Raw genomic sequence first — 20,537 nt, 5'->3', positions numbered from 1 at the left:
CTGGGAGAGCTAACCTATGGCCCAGAGCTCATTCCATATTGTTCCTCTGAACTTCCGAGGATTCAAAAAGGATTTTTCACCATTGGAAGCAAGTTAATAGAGTTGGAGATAAGTTTCAGGTATGGGATAAAGTTAATTCCCCTCCTGTCCACTCCTTGTCATATACCCCCAGACTTACCAGCAGCTGAGTCTGGGAGCAGAGACAGGGGGGACAAGGCATGGTGTGGCAGTAATCAGGAGTGGAGGAGCCACAGTGAGTGATTTGACAGCAATCACTGATCAACAGGACAGTCATCTGTCTATTCTGACATACTGGGAAACAATGGTGATTGTTTTATTTCCCTCACCACAATTGGAATCTAAAAAATAAAATAAAAAGACTAAACCAAGGATGCTTATACGAACCCCGTTAGGGTGGAGTTTTGAAAGTTCATGCATTGTTTCATGCTTACATCTACTGGCTTTCTCTTCTAAACTGAAAGGGAAGATGAAAATATGGTAACTAAATGCTGTCATCCCATATTAATAAAAAATAAAACCATTTAAGTCAGATCCTCCTGACAAGCTCACGACTGATTTTTTTTTTTTTTTTTAAACCCTATTTCTAGAGCATCAGTTTGCTTGTGTTGCTACTTCCATTTATGAAGAGCTATGTGTCTTATGTGTTAAAAAGAGTGTAAAATTCGCATGGAAGACACCACTAAGTATTACATGCGTTTAATGGAAATCCCTTCCCCATTGAGAACTTTATAACTAGGGTAATGAAATTTTTATCAGGTCGTAACTTAGAAGATTAGAAGACTGGTAGCACATTACTCTAAAAATCAAATCTGATTAATGTTTAATTGTAGCAATGTGCAGAGGTACTAATTAGGTGTACTTTCTATGACACATAAATAGCTATTAGAGCAAAAACAAGAATAATTTGAAGATTAGCATGAAGAGAATGGTATACTTGAGTGGTAAATTATAATTAAATTGAATGGACTTTGTGTAAAATAATAGAAATTGTCATCCACTATAATAATTTTGATGCATAATGCAGTTATAACAAAATTTCCAACAATCAAGTCTGACACCTTTTCCTCAGGATATTTTTTTGTGTAGAAGCCACAGGTGTGAACTAAAAATTCATTGGTGCTTTCCAGTAAGACCCACAGGGCAAATCTTAAAACCCATTTCCCTCATTTGGTTGAAACATCCATGCAAGCTTTTTTTAAAAGGGGGACACAGGTAGGGCTCCTGATTTGTATATTTAAATAAGTGTTTCAAATAAAATTGAAACTCTGAACCCTTGCACTTTGTTTTTTTTCTTTTAACAAATGAGCCTCAAAGTCACACAGGGGTTTTAAATCTTGTTTCAGAGCTGCATTTCTCTAGAGAGACACTTTTCTGGTGCATTTGTTACTGAGATGGTGCCCAAGAATATTTGCACTGCTCATTCCCCTTCCTACAGTCTTGCAGAACAATTTTTTCTCTCCATTATCTGTCCTATATCTGTAAGATATAGCTTACACTGCATTCCTCAAAATACCACTTCTACTAATAATAAATAAGCACCTACTGTTCATGATCTTGCAGAAAATGTTGAAAAAGTCACCAAGAGGTACCAACAACCAAAGTATATCAAATTAATCCAAGATTTCTGTTTTTTTATGCCAACGTAGCATATTTTAGGTATCTGCTTTTGGCATGAGCTATGTTTTCTAAATGTATTATAGCTAAAACAATTGAAATTGGAATTAGCTCCTACTATATGGGTCTGGAACAGTACCAGAATGTAGAACAAATACATAATCTTGTGCCTAATGAAGGAAAAAGAGGGCAAAAAAGTATGAAACAACTAATCCTATGTCTCTTACTTGTAAATTATATCTTGCAATTACATTTCTGTCATGATCTTAAAACCCTAAATTCATAATCAAAGAGAAGGTAATCAAGTAGTTAAGATTTAAAATTTTCATTCAAAAAAAGCAAACAGGGTAGTGATGTAACACCAAATAAACTTATTTCCATTTTTATTTTCATTTAATATTAAGATTAGTAACTAAAATCAAGGAGCTGCATGTTGGCCAGGTCATCCTCTGGGTTACCTCTCTCTAATGCTAGAACTTTTTTTTTTTTTTTCTGTTGCCATACAGCAAAAAAATCTTTATGTGGCAGGTCAGCAATGTGAAATTGAAAAGTTTATATTTCTTAAAAGCTCAAAATACATGCTCTGCGTGACAGGTTTCTACTATGCACTGCTCCACTAAAAATATCTTGGAATTGAGAAAAGAATGAAACAAATTATTTGGCACAAACTTCATCAAAAGAATATTTTGAATTTTCAAGAAACATAATTATTACTGGCAACCACACTTACTTATTTTCTATTATTCAGAGAATGTGAGGTGAGGAAAAAGTGACCAAAATGTTTTGCCTCAAGAGCAATGTTCTTTTTCCCCACTTACACTTTTGTCAAATACCCTCTTAATTGCATAACCAATAGAAATAACCAATAGAAACCCAACCCAACAACTTAGCTCTCTATCTAACTTAACAGCTTTGAAATACAAGAATTCATTTTGAGCAGGAAACAGAAAGGGGATTTGCAGCTCGCTTGTAAAAGGCTACTTATTTTTAAACCATTAATTTTTCTTTTACAAACATCTTTCATTCTAACGTATTAATTTTCAGTTACAATTACTGATTTTTTTGAGTTGTATAACCAGTGATTGATAAAGAGAATCATTATGTTTCCTATGTTTATAAATCAAGCAACTAGGAGAGAGAATTCAAATTTAAAGCATCTCAGGTAGCTGTAATCAGTAATAAAAATTTTGTAAACTCCTTTCATAGCTAGAAAAATACCCACTACAACATGTAAGAGAATGTGTCACCTAATTGCTCTGTCTTTTCCATCACTACAATGCTTAATCATCATGTCCCTGGTCCATATCTTCAGACACATTCCATAGTGCTAAAAGGTGATAAATTCAGCAGTATTAGCAGACTTTGAAAAGGTTTTGACCTTTGGAAATGTACGTTAGATTCTAGGAATTGTGGATGTGCCATGTTTCATGGTAAGAGCAGATGCACCATGGCATTTTTCCTTTAATCTGTCCCTAATGCTGGGCAACTCTTGCAGGGCTCTACAAGTTTCTTGCCTCCTGCACTTCTAAGTTGTTCTGCAAAAAACATTTAGGAAACGTTTCTGTTTATTTTAACAAAATATAAAGTAAGCCTCCATCCTGACTTTTGATTAAAAACCTTTCAGGAAGTTGTTGCTATATGGGTCCTGATTTTAGAAAAAGCAAGCAATAGCAACCACAATTGTAATGATCATATCAAAGACCATTTTATCATCAATATATAGAAGATATGTTTTCAGCAAAATTGACTACAAAACATTTTAATTAATATATTTAATAAAAAAAAATTCAAAACCCTCTCCTCCCTGATGCACAGCAAGAAAAATAAACCTTGTACATTTTTAAAACCAAGGAATGAAACAAAGATTCCAGTTACCAAAGTGAGTCAAAAGTTGAGTTCTGAAGCCACAGCATGGGAGTCTGTATCTGGTCCCAGTCTGAAATAGGTGGGGAAAGAATCCAGGTTGCTTTCAGCCCACTGAAGGTAGCACTAGCTGGTAATTGGTGCCAAGCAGAGTCCCTTTGCATTCTACCTGGTACATTCTAACATAACCCTGAAAATTTTCTACATTCTGGCTTCCATTGAGAAATGAGACTGGGAAAACCCCTAATTTTTCCAGTTTACAGAGCACTACTACCTAGATCAGACCACTCGTCTTTCTTTTGCTGCAGCCAGCTCCTGGCAGTGAACAGGAGCTCACAGACAGTAAACGTCCTAGAGTAAACCCTTGATTTGCTTCTGCAAAGTTTAGGTTTGGTGATTTTAACCTATCTCATATAGAAATAACAAATTTGAAATCACATAAAGTTTTTTTCCTGAGTGGTGTATGTGCTTAAGATAGGGAGAAAAAACAACAAAAAGAAAGAAATATGAGCATCTCAACCAGGACGTTTATAAAAAAGCCAGCTGAACAGCAGCAGAAAAGCCTGCTAACTGCCTAAAAATCAGCCCTAAGAGTCACAGCCCTGCTATTACCTCCCTAACTGGACCAAGAGAAGTAGCACTAGTTTTTTCTCTTGGCACCATAATTTAGTATCACTTAGAATCCATCAGGCCCACAAGGAAGCACAGCAGAGTGGGGTGCAGGCGAAGTTTCACCACCTTCTCCACCTCCTGAAGAGATTTCATGATTTTAACTCTGCTTTCTCTACGACCTCTAACCTACCATAGGTTAGTAACCTGCCCTTGATCAGGAGCTCTCTTGCAATCTGACCCTTAAAGAACAATTACAAAATATTCCAAACCAGTAAGCTTTCTAAAGCCTTTCTGATGTACAAATCAACCCTTGCACACTTAAAAAACAAACAAAAAAAACCCCCAACAACAACAACAACACACCAAAAAACCCACCAAAAACAAACCCAAAACCACCACCACCAACAAAAACTAACAATGTCAGGAATGGTTGTGATAATCCTATCAGTAGTATATGTGTGGGAGAATATGATTCATGCAAAATCATTTCCCTGTCTTGATTCTTCATGTTACTGAACATTACAGGAAAAAGGCATCACAAAACTCTCAAATATTTTCAGTGAGGAAAGGAAGGACTGTAAAGAGCCAATTAGGTTTGCCAGGAAACCAGAAGTGCCTGTAACTGGTGCCTCTGAGGGTCAAAAGTAATAAATTTCATGTACCAGTATCCTGATATTACCCCTAGCAGAGGATAGTGAAGATTAATATCATAATTAGAAATGCTGAACAGTATCTCCATTACAAGACAGATAAAGTGGCAATCCTGACAGTCACAGCAACAATATATTCATTGTTTTTCTTCCAACTCAATGAGAGGACATACATTATCAGTCTGGACAACTTTAATATTTTGAGGCAATGAAGCAAATCCACAGCCTACCTTTGCGACTGCAGAAGTGCAAAATAAGCTGGTGAAGCTGCATGACACAGCTTGGGGGAGAAGGAGGTGAGACTGGGTAACTAGAGGAGGGTGCTCCAGAGGAAATCCCAGAACACAGTAATCTGACAACAGCATGCACAGGGAATTGAGATTTAGTCCCAGAGAACAATGCCAAGAGATACAACCTCTTCCATGCTTAAAGCATACTGAGCTTTTATAATGTGAGCATGTAGTTGTGACAACTCTCAATAGCCAAAGAATTTTTTAAAATCAACATTCCACTAAAATAATTAGAAAGGTGCATCAAATAGTCAGCAATATTAATAAACTAGAAAGTTGACATTGGAAATTAAACAGGAAACTTATCTTCCATGACTTGTGAGTTATTTTTAACTTTTATATAAACTTCATGCACTATTGTGACAATAAACCTTAAAAAATGTTTCACAGAGCCACACAGATAAGTTTGTAGCCAGTGAACTGACCAAATAGCTCAAAAAGCTGCAAAATAAATTCACCCCAATTGCATGTTATTTTCACATTATAGCCAAATGTATTTTGCTCAGCAATCTATTTAGCCCATTGGAGTTATTTTGGATTTCCACCAGGATGGTTCAAATTACCTCACCACTCCTACACATCAACCAAAGCAAACACTTGCTAACATTTGAGAGGTGGGCGAGGAGGCAAACTTTGTTACATCACCGCCACCTTTCCCACAAGCTGACGAGGAGGCACATGCCAACAGTCAGTGAAGAACACACCAACAGGCCTTTACGGGGCTGGAGAGCAATTCCCAGCCTTACAAATCCAGGTTTCTTTCTCACATTTAGCCTCAAAGCAGTTCTCTAGTGTTAAACAAGAGGGGATGTTGGTACGGCAGAGGGAGTCAGGTTCTAGCTGGTGCTGCTGCAGTCTTGGAGTTTGCTGCTGACACTAAGACTAATGGATATTAAAAGAAAATGTTCAGCAGCAACAACTCACTCTCTCTCTTTTCTTGTCTTTAGGAATGACATCAGAGAACTTCACTGTGATTACATCCAATAATTCCTCTTAGATCATTCCTGGACCCAAGCCTCCCAGTTAAAAACTGCAGCATATATGGCAGCACACAACCTAAGAAGAACCTGCTCTACCCACCCCTTGCTGGCAACAGTGAACACACCCAGGATAACTTTAGCAGAAACACACAGCAGAAATCTCCATGGCATTCCCAATGCTGATAGAAGTGGAGCCTGATCTCAAAAGCATAAATTAACAGGACCTGCCTGCAGAGCGAGCTCCGCTACCAGCTATTAAGAAGAAGAATTTTTTTTTTTTTTCCAATACCCAAGAGCATTGCTGCAATTAAACCAGCTATTTCTTACCTTATGCTGACAGACAGGCAACACAGATTAGCCACAGCCATGATTGTTAATAACCTGTATATACTAAAAGGTGGCTTTCATGACCAGCCACTCTCTGTCTTCTCTTTTATAAACAAAACAGAGCCCACTCCTTAATTTTCTTCTTGGGAATTTAATAAACTAGGGCATTCAATAAACTAGAGTATATTGCTGATCCTTTTAGTAGCTGCCTTCTCTCCCTACCTCCTTTTGAAAAGCCAAATACTCAAAACTGGACACCCTTCTTCAGCTAAGATCACAGCAGAACTGTGCAAACATCAAAGTTTTCCTCCTCTGCCACCCCCTGTGTTGTCAGTGCATCCCAGATTGATGCCTGTCTGTGTCTGCAGCAAATTGCAATCAACTGTAACTTCCCAATCTTTTCTGTAGAACTACATCTAGGCCACAATTATTCCTCATTTTATGGCTGTGCATTTGATTTTTCCATCTTAAGGTACAGGGATCGGCACTTTCCTTTGTAGAAATTCATCCTTCTGATTTCAGATTATTTTTCCACTTTATCAAGCTCATTTTGAATTTTAATCAGTTCTCCACAGTGCTTGCAACCCCTGTCTCCCCTCCTCCCACACTGGCACAGCTTGGTGTCATCATGTACCGCGCTACAGCTGTGACAAGGAGACGTGCTGGTGTTTTTTTGAGTTTGAATATGCAGTGAAAAGCAAGAGGAAAGAAAAGAAAACCAATGTTTTAAGAATATCAGTTTAAATAGCCAGCAAAATATTCAAAACGTACATTAGGAATAAACCCCCAGAAATCTTAAATATCTTCCAAAGGAAAATCTCTCAGCTTAGCACTAAGTTGTGACAAGTTTTAGCTCTAGGGAAGACATTTCCCATTAATTTCACCCTTGGCAGGACCTATCTTTAAGTATATAACCACATTAATAAAGAAATATAACCAAGGGAGTTTCTGTATTTATTTATGGATGAGGCAATATGTGATGGATAACATGAGTTTTGCAGCACTTTTAGTCTTGTTTCCATCTCAATTATATTATTTTTATATGTTTCTTGGAAAGAAATACCCAAATCATATAGCCATGGTTTCATTATCTCCTCTGATTTTTCAGAATGTATTAACAACAGAGCCATCTTCTTTTAGCCTCAGAGTACATACTCAGGTGTTTTTCTAGGCAAGCAATTAAAAAACTGGAAAGTCTTACAAAATGTTCCTCTGTATTGTTCCATGGAGAGCCAATCTAGAAGCACCAAACAGCTGCAGCATCCCATGGCACTACTATAGCCAAGAGTTACTGCCCACTGTGCAAAGTGACTTCCAGTTGTATATACAAAGTCTTGCAATTAAAAGAAAATAAAAATCCTCAAATGCAAAGTCACCTCCAAAAGCCAGCATAGTCGCTGTCCTACAAACAGTCCATGAATGTGGGTATATGCTTCCTGCTAAACCCCAACTTTTTCCAGACCAAGGGTGGGCAATTTGACATTAAAACATGTTTTATATGAGCTTTATTATGAATTTCATAGCACATTCACTGAAATGTCAAAACCCTGTTTGCTTTGGAAACAAGCAATAAAGAATTCCCTTGCCTTTTTCTGTTTGCTAAGTAGCAAATCAAAATGCTACAGAAACCTGGGATATCAGAGAAGGCTCTCCGGGAAGGAAATAAACCAAAACCAACTTGTCAAATGGGACTCCCTGCTGCTGCCTACCACGTGAATGGCATCTGTTCAGCTATTAAACATTGTGGTGAGTATGATACCGACAGCAGTGGCATTATCAAATATGCTGAGTGGTTGTTAAGGCACTCTAGAATAATCCTTCCACTTTTTATTTTGGTTTGTAGAAGTTAGTGTAAAGTAGCTTCATGTATGATAATGCTCTTCGAGATTGTCCCTAAATGAGAAAGTACATAATGCTACATAATCTGCTGACAGTCTTAAAAGTTCCATCTGCTATGCCAGGGAAACGCTAAGTACTTTTGCCCCAGGAACTCTCCATTGTTCCCTGGAATTCACTGGGTCAGGGAAAAAAGCCCCATATGGGGAACAAGGACATTAATGGGGTTTCAGAGCAGAAAGGAAGAATGCAGTCTGTTGCATTTGGTTTGTAGGTAGTAAGTTCCAAGTCCATCAAGAGGGAGGACTGAACTAAAGTAGGAGATCCTGAACCCAAAGTGGAGCATGATATCTGCTGTAATGCTCATCCTCATCCTTCAATCCAGAGGCCTGGGATGAGGAGGAGTACCCAACCCAACGATGGAATAACAGAGGGAAGAATTCCCAGTCCTGTACAGGTATCTTTCCTAGCCCACAATGAATGTGTAATGCTGCAGCAGCAAGTGCAATTTACATCTCCCTGAGGGAACATCTGGACTTACATTTCACCCTTGACTAGGCATAGATCATCACCTAGAAATTCCAACATGAGAAGTTAAAGCCACATTAGTAGCTTCATGCTGCTGCACTGAAGGCTTCAGGATAATTTCACGGAGAACTGGCAAAACTGAAGGGCTGTGTCTTCTTTGTTACTCAGCATCCCTTATTCAGTGTAAGCTGAATTATCGAGAGCCAGGAAATGCATGAGTCAGTTCCTTCAGCTAATCCACCCTCTGAAGCATTACCATGTTTCAGTGTAAATGGGCTTTCACAAACAGCAAGATATTTAAGCCTCTCCAAACACTTAGCAGGGAAACTCACCTGTTGTTAGTGGGATTGTTACATTAAACATAAGCCACCAGAACACAGAACACTGACAGTATCAGTTCATTAAAGCTTTATCCTGTCTTTTCCTGTTACAGGAATTTTCTCTGAGTGGTATGATCTAAGAAAACAAAAACAAAACAAAAAAACCCCCCACACCCACCACCAGCAGCAGCCCACTCTCAAGTAGGAAGAATCACTGCTAGATTCAAAGGGAAGGCAAATACTGTACACCTAAGGTTGTTGCTGGGAGAGAAAGCAATAGGCTGCTCAATGAACCACCAGCAGTGGAGATGCACTGATGTCAAGGGTGGCAAGTTCAGGTAAGAGAGATAGTGATTAAAGAGCATAGGCAAGTAAGTGAAAGGAAGATGAAGATACAACTGGCAGCCAGGGTTTCAGAAAATACAAATAAATTCCCTGCCCTGTCTCTGTTTCCTGCATGCAAACCCTAGCACAATGAACTAGTGCCAAAGACTACAAAAGTTAAGTAACTTAATTGGATGACAGTAGGAGCTAAGCCCTGTGTGTCCAAGTTCCACCCTTCCCTACACCCATCCAGTGATTTTATTCCAGTTCCTTCTCACTAATACAGTGATGTAAGGAAACAGGGAGAAAGGCTCAAAACCATTAAACAGTCTAGAAGGGAAAAAAGCAAACTAGCATTAAATATGAAAAGAAGTTTTCAATCTGGTGATGACACTGAGGCTTCACAGAGCAAAACCTGAATTAAGTAAGTGGTCTAATTAACTAATTGTGAGTTACAATTAAGGTAGTATCTCACAAGACCAGAAAAGTATTAAGATGAGCTTTCCTTATTTGTACAAAGTGATTAACTATATTAGCAATATTTACTTAAACAAATGACTGAAGAAAAGCAGCAGGCTCTGTAAAATTGCTTCTGCACCTTACCTTCTAACAGTAGTTTTCTGGCTTGACGTAGATCCTACTTGTACTTAGTCATATTTCTGCAGTATTTTCAAACAAATCAATAGTGGAAGCGGTGGGATGAGAATTACTTGGAGTTAGGATCAGAATCCCTTCAGGTCACCAGCAGCACTTTGCCCTTGTCTTGTTCTGCATCAATAGGCTAATCACTCTCACTGGTATTAAAAATAATATTGTTCACACTGCATGTCCACTGAGAAACTGCTACACTGGAACTTTGTGCTGCAGTGCACACTTCATCCTTATCTTCACTTAGAACTCATAAATTTAAAAGACAGGGAGTTAATGGGCCAGATTTTGGATTCTGGCTTTTATTTGTAGGAAACCAACTCTGATCTGTCCTGTGCAAACGTGGCCCTTCTTCAGTGGTCAACAGCAGTCTGAGAGTCACTGCCCCTTATTCAAGGTGCCATTAGGAGCTTAAAAGCATAGTCTAGGATATGCTGAATGTGATGCCATTGCTCCAGTCTGTCCTTTCTTTTTTTTTTCCCAAACCACACATTGCCAGCTGAAAGTGCCTGAAACCTGTCTCCAGCATGCCTTCCACTTGGTGTTGCACCAGGCATGCCCAGCAGGGAGGAGAGAGTACAAATCTCCTTGTGCTTCTCCAAAATTAGACAAGAACCAGGCAGGATTAAGCTTGGAAATATTATCTGGGCTGATTCTCCTATATGACTACGTATAACAAACTGTATATGCTTATTTTACATATATATAAAATAATACAAACATTTAATATAGAAGCTATTAAATCTAGGTCTAAATATAATAAGCTGAATATTAACCCCATAGGATAAGTGGACAGAAGTAGCCTGCTCTTTGATTTCACTCTCAGTTATCCAGAGCTCTCATTCTCCAAATAATGACAATAATTTCCTGCATTTCAGTTCCTTCTTCATTTGGATGATCAGCCAGGTTACAGTGAACACCTCAATGGTTCTGCTACTTCAAATAGTCAAATATCCTTTTAATCTTAATAAAGTTGCTAAAATGCTTGCTAATTTTTTCATCAGCACTTTTTATACATGGCAATGTTCTGGGAGAGTTGGTGCCAAGTTATTAAAATATCTGCAACCTTCATATACAAGGATATTGGCTAGTAGCCAGTGCCAGGAATTTTGAATTACAAGTATGTGATTAGATTGTGATGGATCTAAAACGTCAATGAGAGGGGATAGCGTTAACTAGAAAAGGTGGGAGGCAAGATGGTCTATTTATTTATCTGTATATCATAAACTAATTCCTGCATCCTCCTTCCTGAATTATATGTGGAAGACATAGACACCAAAGGATATACCTCCTAATTCTAGCCACATGCTTATTTGCTTTGTTGTTGGTGCTTTTGTTTTTTAATTAAGTGGAACTTATCAATGGTTCTCATCAAGAAGTTCTTCCATGTGAGTACACCATACAGTCACCGCCTGAGGTGACTCCCCTGTTCCTTCCTATGTCTCATTTCATGGGAAAGAAAAGGTTTGTAATCTCTGAGACCCCTGGATATTTGCCACCCTTTTTCATTGGGATTCACTGGGACTGCTGAATTTGTACAACAAAAAAATTTGTGTTTGAGGACATGGCAGAAGAACAAGTTAGGGAAGAAGGAAAAGGGAAGAGAAAGAAATAATCCCTGAAAATATGACTGGATGTAATCCATAGAGTACTTCAGAGCTTTAAAAGGACAATGTAGAAAATTAGAGGAGTTTTATGAAGAGGTCATGAGCCTCTTCAAGTTTGTGCTAATTAAATATGCTTGGTCTTGTGGTTGCTTTTCCAAATTGGTCCACTTGAATTCTAAAAATGCAGAGTTTTTGTTATTAATATAACATGACCCAGGCCAAACCCCTTCTATTCCTAATCTTGGTGCTTTTTAAAGCTCAACAAGAAAATTTAATCCCATGTTTACGTTCTCTTGTGCAAGATCTAAGGTTCCATTTGTGCACAGTCTGCAACAGTAAAGTCATAGGAAGAACTGCTACCAAATTCAGAACCAAAGTTCTGGATCTTAAGCAGTTCTGACAACAGAAGGATTCATTTTCCAGTGTAATTTTGAGATATGTGGGATCAGAAGGGAATTTAGAATCTACTACCTGATCTGTATGGCAATTTCATTCAATGCCACAGCCACATGCAATTCTTTCTACATTGTTTTCAGCTGATTCTGATATACGCGGGCACACCAGAAGTGTTTTAAAATCTACCCACCTTCAGCCAAGCTTTATACCTTTTATAGAAAGAAACACTTGAGGAGGCTCATCATTGCTGAAGGCTGGAGCCTTGTGCCATTGACACAGTATTTTAGCTGGGAATTTGGGTCCTACTGGCTGTGCAACTTTCTCCGGTCAAGGGGCTGGCCCCCATTATACAGCATGCTTTTTTGGGAAGGAAGCTTGTATTCTCCCAAAAGCACAAAAAGAGCAGGATGCATAAAGGGGTTATTTGCTGGATAGAAGGAAGAGAGAATTTCTATTTTATCCCAAGTTAGAGGGAGACAATGAAAGGAGCTGCCTCTCTCAAGCACATTTCTGCTCTGAAGAACCAGGCAATCAGCTGGGAGATCAGACCGATGACACTGGAATACTGGACCTTCCATAAAACAACAGGATTTCTCCTTGCAGTGCTCCAAGATGGGCAGTCAGAGTCAAACTGCTTAATTATATCAGCTGTACAAATTCCATTCATATTTTTTTCATACAGTAAGGTATCCGTCTGTTCTGTGCCAGAAATAGCACATTTCCATAACCTTTCCTCAGCAATTTGGTCTGTTTATGGCAAGAACAGACCACCGCTGCTCAGTGAGCAATAACAGATTGTGCAGAGTATTCAAGATGAGGCATTAACAAATATCTTATATAATAAAAGACCTTTTCAGAGGTTTTTCAATCTTTGTCTCTCCTAATGCAAAAGAATAACTTAACTGCACGGTTTCAAGGCATAACTTGACCATCTCGGTGATTCATTTATTTTCTTTCCTACAAAGTTAGATGTTTAACCTGATCAGTGAGGTAAATGATTGCTGCATTTAGCACAAATTCCCTAGATTAATTCATTGCTCCCATTCTAATTAACTTAATGCTTGTGTGCTTTGAATTGCATTCTCACCTGCCTGTCTAGTCCCATAAATGAGTCTTCTTTGATTGCACTGCTTTCTTTTATTCAAACCCATAAGCAAGTCTGGGAATCCTACTTCCATAGTTGTGGGGTTTTTTTGTTGTTGTTGTTTTTTTTTTCAGTTTAAAGGTTAACATATAGTCTGGTAGTTGAGTTTTATGTTCCCCAAAGAAACCAATCATAGTCCATAAGTTAACCTTCCTATAGCATTTTACATTCACATATATAAATGAAAAAAGAAATCATAAATAAACATCCCATCTATATGGATAATAAATATCCAATAATAACAGAATTCTGGATTAGATAACATCAGCCTTATGAAATTTTCTTGTGCTTCAAGGTAGCAGATTATTTAAAAATCTCAACTCTGATAAACGTAATGGTCTAAAGCCTTTCCAGGGCTCCCAAGTGTTCCCTAATGCCCACTTAACTGGTGATGATGTTGACCTGGTTTTCAGAGGTGCTGACTACGTTCAGCTTCCATTGACTTTAGCCACTGTTGTTCATGTTCAGCACTTCTAAAATATCAGATTTCTGAAAACTAGGTCTGCCCTTTTTCTTTTTTTTTTTTTTTTAATCTCTTCCTGGATGTGAATAATTAAATTTTAAACTCATTATTGTTTCATGAACATACAAGCCACCACAGGCCTTCCCAAAGCTTTGCTTTCCATAGGTATGCATAATAATAAGAAAATCTAGATTTAAATGATGATTATTAGAGGAAATAATATTCTAGAAATATTATTTTTAAAATATTATTAAAATCTTCCTGGGAAAATTAATTAGCTCCAATACACCACTAAAATCAAAAGTATTTTTATCATCAGTCTCACTGAAAGTACATCCAGCCCACTCGGAATTAATCCAAATACAACCAAGTCAATAAAAATCAATTGACTTTCCATTAGACATTAAGCCCAAGACATGTAAAGTATTCAAAAGAGAATAACAAATGCATTTATCATAAAATATTGCAGTTCTTTCCTTGGTACACTCAAACACAGAATTCTGATCCTCACTTGAATTTTTCTCCTTCTGTTCACTTGAGGTTCACTTGCGTAAGTTAAAACTATCCATATTTTATAGATATGTACAATAAAGTCTAACAGATTCTGCCATTAAAAGCCTGGTGTACCAGAGTATTGCATATGTATAACTAAGAGACAGAGGGAAGGGAGTCAGAAATAACACTCATCTTACAATTCCTGAAAATTAAAAAAAAAAAAAAAAAAAAAAAAAAAAATCAAATAAATACCATTTCCACAATATATATTTAGATTTACATAGTATGTAAATATTTGGGACAAAGAGAATGAACTGGGTTTACTCGTGATCCAAAACTCTATTTCCTCTAAGATATACAATCTTTCCTCTCTCATGACTGTTCACCTCAGTCATTAATTGTAACTCTGAAGGCCTCACAAACACATCTTGGAAGTCTAAGGACAATATTGATTAATCCATCATGCCAGTAATGCTACATCTTCACAGTACTTCAGGTTAATTGTGTTGTGCCTTGCATATATGGATACCATCTGTTTTAATTATACCATACTTTTTCAGGTAATGTGCTAGTACACCTCTTGAGGTAATTTTCCATGCTTTATCATCACAGTGTTAATCTTATTGGTTAATGTTTCCCCTAAAATATTGTTTCCTAGTGACATAAAATAGAATGAAACAAAAAATATCTACTACAATCTACCCTGAATTTTCTTTCTTTTTATTTTGATATGTTTTCTATATCCTAAGTGCAGACAGATTGTCACTGTTCTCTCACTGGAATCACAGGGCATTTCCCCCCCACTATTCCCTCAGAGAGGGTTGGGACATTCTAAACATTGCCACATCTGCCTTATTATAGACCTCTGAATGTTTCCTATCAGAATGATCATCACCACTTCACATAATTCAGCAGGTCCATACCTGTAAATGAGATTAAGTAGTACATTCTCACCCTGCTTGAGTTAGGAATAGTGACCAGTTCAGCTGAAGTAGTTTGTGTGCCCTAGGCTGGGTGTCTTTTCTGGTGTCCTAAATTACAATGTAAGATGTGCCCAAAGTATGTATTCTATCATCATCTACATGAGCTGTTGAAATTAGGTTGGGCAGTGTTTCCCTTGCCCCCTCCCTCCAGACTATCTTCTGTTAATGGCCCATCAATGCCCTGCTGCATGACTCATAGATAACTCCCTCCAGGAGCTATCTCTGTTTAATGGGCAATCAAGACCCACTGCAAGACTGATAAAATGATATCAGTCCATTGTGAGATGCTCTGCCCAGGGGGAGGAGCCAAGCATTCCCACCTGGATATAATCTGGGATTTGGGGCAGCACAGGCAGCCTTACCCACTGGATTCCCAGAGGACAAGAGCTACCAGACCTTTCTGCAGGAACACTGCTTCAACAAGACCACTTCATCTGGACTGCTATCACCACGGTGTCAGGTTGTATTGTGACTCTGTCAGTGACCTTTTATACTATTGCTTTTATTTTATTTTACTTTTTTTCTCTCCTGTTAATTTTTTTTTCTGACTTGTAGTCTCTGTCTGGTTTTGCTTTCAAGCCAGCACATCTGGAATGCCAAAGCTTTATGCATTTGAACGCTCTGCTGGCCTTATGCTCCATACAAAGTTCTTGTTCTCAACTTCAATACCAGCTATAACCATAAAAACAGCTGCTTTTTGCTCTGCAAGTACTTTGATTTTCAAACAAACAACACAGACAAAGACACAGAAACTGCTGATTCTTTCCATCAGGCATAAAAAAATCTAACATTTTGTTATAAAGTCTTTCATTTTAACAATGAAAGATGGAAATGTGGCATAATTTACATATTTTTTATAATGGTTGAAGTCTGTTAATGGAGGTATGTCCTTCTTCTCAAACAGAGAAGATAGCCCTTGTGCAATACAGGAGAATTACAGTTTCCTATAGTACCAGTGGTGAGGGTTAAGTTTTCCTGTGGAATTTTTCCCCCCATAAGTTGCTAGGAGACTAAATACTGATAGTTAAAGGGTGCTTAACCCGTACAAAAGAGGTAGATCACTTAGTTTAGCGGGAGGGAAAGGCTCCCAGGAGCTGAGGGTGGTGGTTCTTTTTGGCTCTCGGTTTTCCGGGGAGGACGGTCGGGCGACAGCTAGCTGTGTGGATTCCATGGTTAATGGAGGGGTTTGGTCCTGAGAATTCTATCATCTGTTGGAGCACCCAGGAATTCGGAGGTTTTCACTGCCCTGCTGGATTTTGGGTCAGCCCGGGTCCAGCCATCACGGCTTCTCCAGCACTGCTCACTTTGCCTGCCGGGACACCCCCCTGCCTGCCAGGACAACCCACCGTTTCCAGCCATCATCACCGGAGTTTCCACCGTTTTGGTTTGGTGCTCTTGGGTCCCCAAGAGATCAGACTGCCCAGGGCTTGTCAGACAAAGCCCCTCAGCGTTCTTGGTTCTGTTTTTATTATTATTATAATTGCTGTTGTAGTTTGTCTGTCCTGTTACATTTACTAGTAAAGGACAGTTATTCCTTTCCCCATAGCTCTGACTGAAAAGTTTTTTTTTTAATCTTCCAAATTATAATAACATAGAGGGAAGGAATTGGAATTACCCATTCCTAGAGAGGCCTGCCTCTCCCTAGCAGATACCTATCCTTTCAAACCAAGACAACCAGCGTTGAGAGAAAGAGCAATTTAACAGGACTTCCTTGAGGTGATATTTTTGTATAACTGCGCTTTGTTCCTCACCATAGGAAAGCTAAAAATTTGAGGTAGCAACCAGCACAGTGTCTGTGGAAGACAATGACATTCATATATTTCTACACTTTGTTTTCTCATGATATGGGATAACAGAGTGGAAAGAGAAGAACAGCAGAAGTAGGAACAGGAATCAGTAACAGAATTACCTAAGGGTACTAGAAGTCAGACAAAAAGTTAAGGACAGGAGTACACATGGTGATTAATTGAACACTACATGAAAATCTGCTGCCTTTTTCCATGTGACATGGATAGACAGATGCAGACGATGTCATGAAAAGAAGAAAGAAAGGAAGCTTGCAGTAATTATCAGAGCTATCTGTCCTTCATTTATCCATCAACAGGAGAGGAAGTGGCAGTAGACTTTTAGGTGCCATATCTATTTCCTCTTGAACTAGATCTCCCAGCAGAGACAGCACAAGAGACCATTTCCATATGAGAAGCCAAGTGATTGAAATGAAAGCTAATTTCTGCAGCTCTGAATGACTAAAACATTTAAAATTCCCTTTTCTGAAGTACTGTGTTGCATATGTATGATACACACAAACAGTCCTTTCTATTTATTCTGCTACAGTGCAGGTGGAGTTTTATAATAATCTATCTTGGAATTTAAAATATTTGCACTGGAACTGTTAAGCATCTGGTAGCAATGCAGACTACACATTTTTAGAAATGTTTCTCATAACAATGGTTATTTGGAGAGGTTAAATGATTACTTTAACTAAATATGTTCCCAACTTAACACCAAAGCTGTGATTCAGATGATCAAGCAGCAATTTTTAAAATCAGAATTTGATACAAGCTTGATTTCATTATTAAGTTAACATTGTTTTTAAGTAAACAGAAGAATAAGGAGGGCAAGCACACACTGAAGTATCATAATTTAATTGTAATTTCCTCTTCCATTTCTAGAATTAAGAAGGTTAAAAGCAAACTACCTCAAAGCTCTCAAGCACCCTCCCAATATGCTGGTGAAGGCTATAATCTAAATATTTTTGAAACAATAGTTCCAGTGCAACTCTTTTTGCCACCACAAGCAGGTAAGTTATCCATGCACAGTGCATCTCAAGGTACACAGACACTTTTTGCTCATGCACAAACAAGTGAGTGGATACATGCAAAAGAACATGCAGAATTAAACACTTTCCTCCTTCTAGTTTTATTTCCTTCCATTATCTATAGCATGTTTCTGGTTGTTTAGTAGATAAGACAACTCCTAGTGTCATCTCAGCATTGGTGAAAAAGGAAGTTTTGAATGACAAACCTCTCCTACTGTTTTAATTACAGTTTAACACGATAGCTGCCAATATGGAAACATTTAGATACAATTAACTATTTTTTCAAATATAACATATAAATAGACCTCCCTGTTTCTATGTTCTCTTAATTTTTATAACTGTGATATCTCACAGTAAAATTCTCAGAAGTATCTGCCGCTCAACTGACTTTAATGAGATATGTGGTCTTTGGTGTCACAAGTGCTTTTGAAAATACTGCCTTTCAACTTCCCTTTGAATACTATCCTTATTTGAATTAGATTCTGGGAAATTTTATTCCAGTAGTTTTCTAAGCTTTATCTGTCATTGACAACCCTTACAGAAATCCTTGCCAAATGTCTTAGGATTTCAGGTCAATCCCCCAGTATCTCCACTCTAGGGACAGACTACACTGAAGCTGCGCTGAGTAGGTCAAACCTCATTCCAGTGAAATTTCACACAGTTACCATTTTGCTCTGAAGCAGAACAGACTTCAGGGAGATTCCCAAAGTCCCTTGCGCAGGCAGCAGGGGGAGGCCAATATCACCTCACAAAGCAGGATGATAAAAGGCTTTGCTGCTTTAGTGGTTCTTTTCAAAAGAACCATTAAAGTATAATTTATCATTTTCCCCATCCCTATTAATCTACTTGTGTTTCTGACCATAGAAAACTCTCACTTGTTCTTTTATTTTACCATCTTTTGCTACAGCATGGGTATAAGGAAGTTATTTGAGGGGAAAAAAAAAAAAAAAAAGATTAAAAACCACGAACATTTAGGAGCAAACAATAATTTTTGATCTCAAACTCATCATTAATGGATATGTTTGCTTTAAAATAGAAATATCATGGCTAGGTGGAAGAGAAAATATTATAGTTTTGATAGGACTTCAGGTGTAGTAAAACTGCAAGGAAAACATTCCTTTGTATGCTAATGAACAAGAAAAAACTGTAAGAAGAAAATAACTCTGCTGACCACAGAGGGTGGATTTGCTCTGAGATTGCAAATAAAGAGGTAAATTACAACAAAGCACCTGATGTTGGCAAAGCAAATATTTAAATTCTATCTAGCAACACAATACTTGCCTTGAAATATGCAGGCTCTCCATTTTTCCGGCACCTGGGACAAGTTGCTTGGTTCACATTTTTAAACTAAGATTACACAATACCAGCCAACTATTTTGTCCATGCAATTCAATGTTAGATAAGGGTATAGACAACCTCTGAATTTTATTTAAGGTTTTCTTTCTTTGTTTATTTCCTCAAGCGAATAAATAAATAAAAAGACCCACAAAAAACCAAAAAACACCACCTTTGTGCACAATGTAAGAGAGCCTTCAGAGAAAAAAAAGGAGTCTGGGAAGATTGAATACCATAAGCCCACCTAATTTTGAAAATTATCACTGCTGAATGTTTGCTGAGGGTAAAAGTGTAATTGGTTATTGATCAATAAGTAATTTCATTCAAAAGGATCTCAACTGTTCCTGAAAGTAGAGACATTCTCAAATAAAAATCAAACTAGCACATTAACAAAGTTCAGACTAGCCTAAACAACAGAATTTTATACTGCTTTAGTTATGTTTTTCTCAATTGATCATTTATGACACCATAAAACTCTATATGCTTTCAATTTTGATTGCTAGTTCCTTGCTTTAAGGCAGCAGAAATTACTTTTTAAGACTTCCTAGCCTGACAGTGTTTCTTTCTGCTTAAGATTTACCATCACAAAAGAACGGTGAAATCAAAGGACAAATTCTAATATTAACAATAAGCACAGTCAGATGTGATACACTGCAATTCCACCATTAGATTCCAGATTAAATCCTTCCTCTGACACTGCTAAATTCTGTTCCGTGTAATTACACTGCAATAAACTGCTCTGTCTGTACAGGTATCCCAGTATGATTTTTAATTGAAAAGCCATGAAAAGTAGCACTATAGTAAATGAAAGGCATTTTGAGTATGTCTGAGACTCTGTACACCATCATATGCAATAAACCAGTATCATTTAGCTCACTATTGACCCCAAAAGGTTCATTAACTGCTATAATTACAGTCAAACAAAATAATTTAAACCCAACAAATGCAAGAACAACCAAGAAAAGAAGAAATCTCACACCTTTGGTGCTGATACTTACAATATGCAGCTCTAAATAATCTCCAAGGCCAGTAGAACTGTCCACTCGCACCAGCACAGCCTCTTTTTGCACAGTGCTAAACCCTATTGCCAGTCTGTCCGCTCGAGTGCTCGGCCGGTCGTTGGGAGGCCACGTGTAAGTGATTTGTCCACCACCTTTGCTAAAGATATATGTTGTCCCCGCTGTTAAAAAAAAAAAAAAAAAAAAAGTAATAAACATAATCAGCCCACTTGCACCAGTGCGAACCCATGTGGAAATCACATGCCTCACGAAAATCAGGTTTTC

General features: G+C 37.9%; 1 protein-coding gene across 1 annotated transcript in view; it reads right to left on the bottom strand.

Moving 5' to 3' along the window:
• Window positions 1-20,537, bottom strand: part of NRXN1 (neurexin 1) — a 698,461-nt gene that overhangs the window by 213,591 nt on the left and 464,333 nt on the right. The window contains 1 exon segment of the mRNA XM_058420099.1: window positions 20,253-20,434. Within this exon segment, the coding sequence (XP_058276082.1) occupies window positions 20,253-20,434 (182 nt within the window).

Source organism: Hirundo rustica, chromosome 3 (genome assembly GCF_015227805.2).
Source record: "Hirundo rustica isolate bHirRus1 chromosome 3, bHirRus1.pri.v3, whole genome shotgun sequence".
Lineage (NCBI taxonomy): Eukaryota > Metazoa > Chordata > Aves > Passeriformes > Hirundinidae > Hirundo > Hirundo rustica.
Note: the sequence above shows the minus strand (reverse complement) of the source record. Positions and strands in the feature narration are given on the sequence as shown.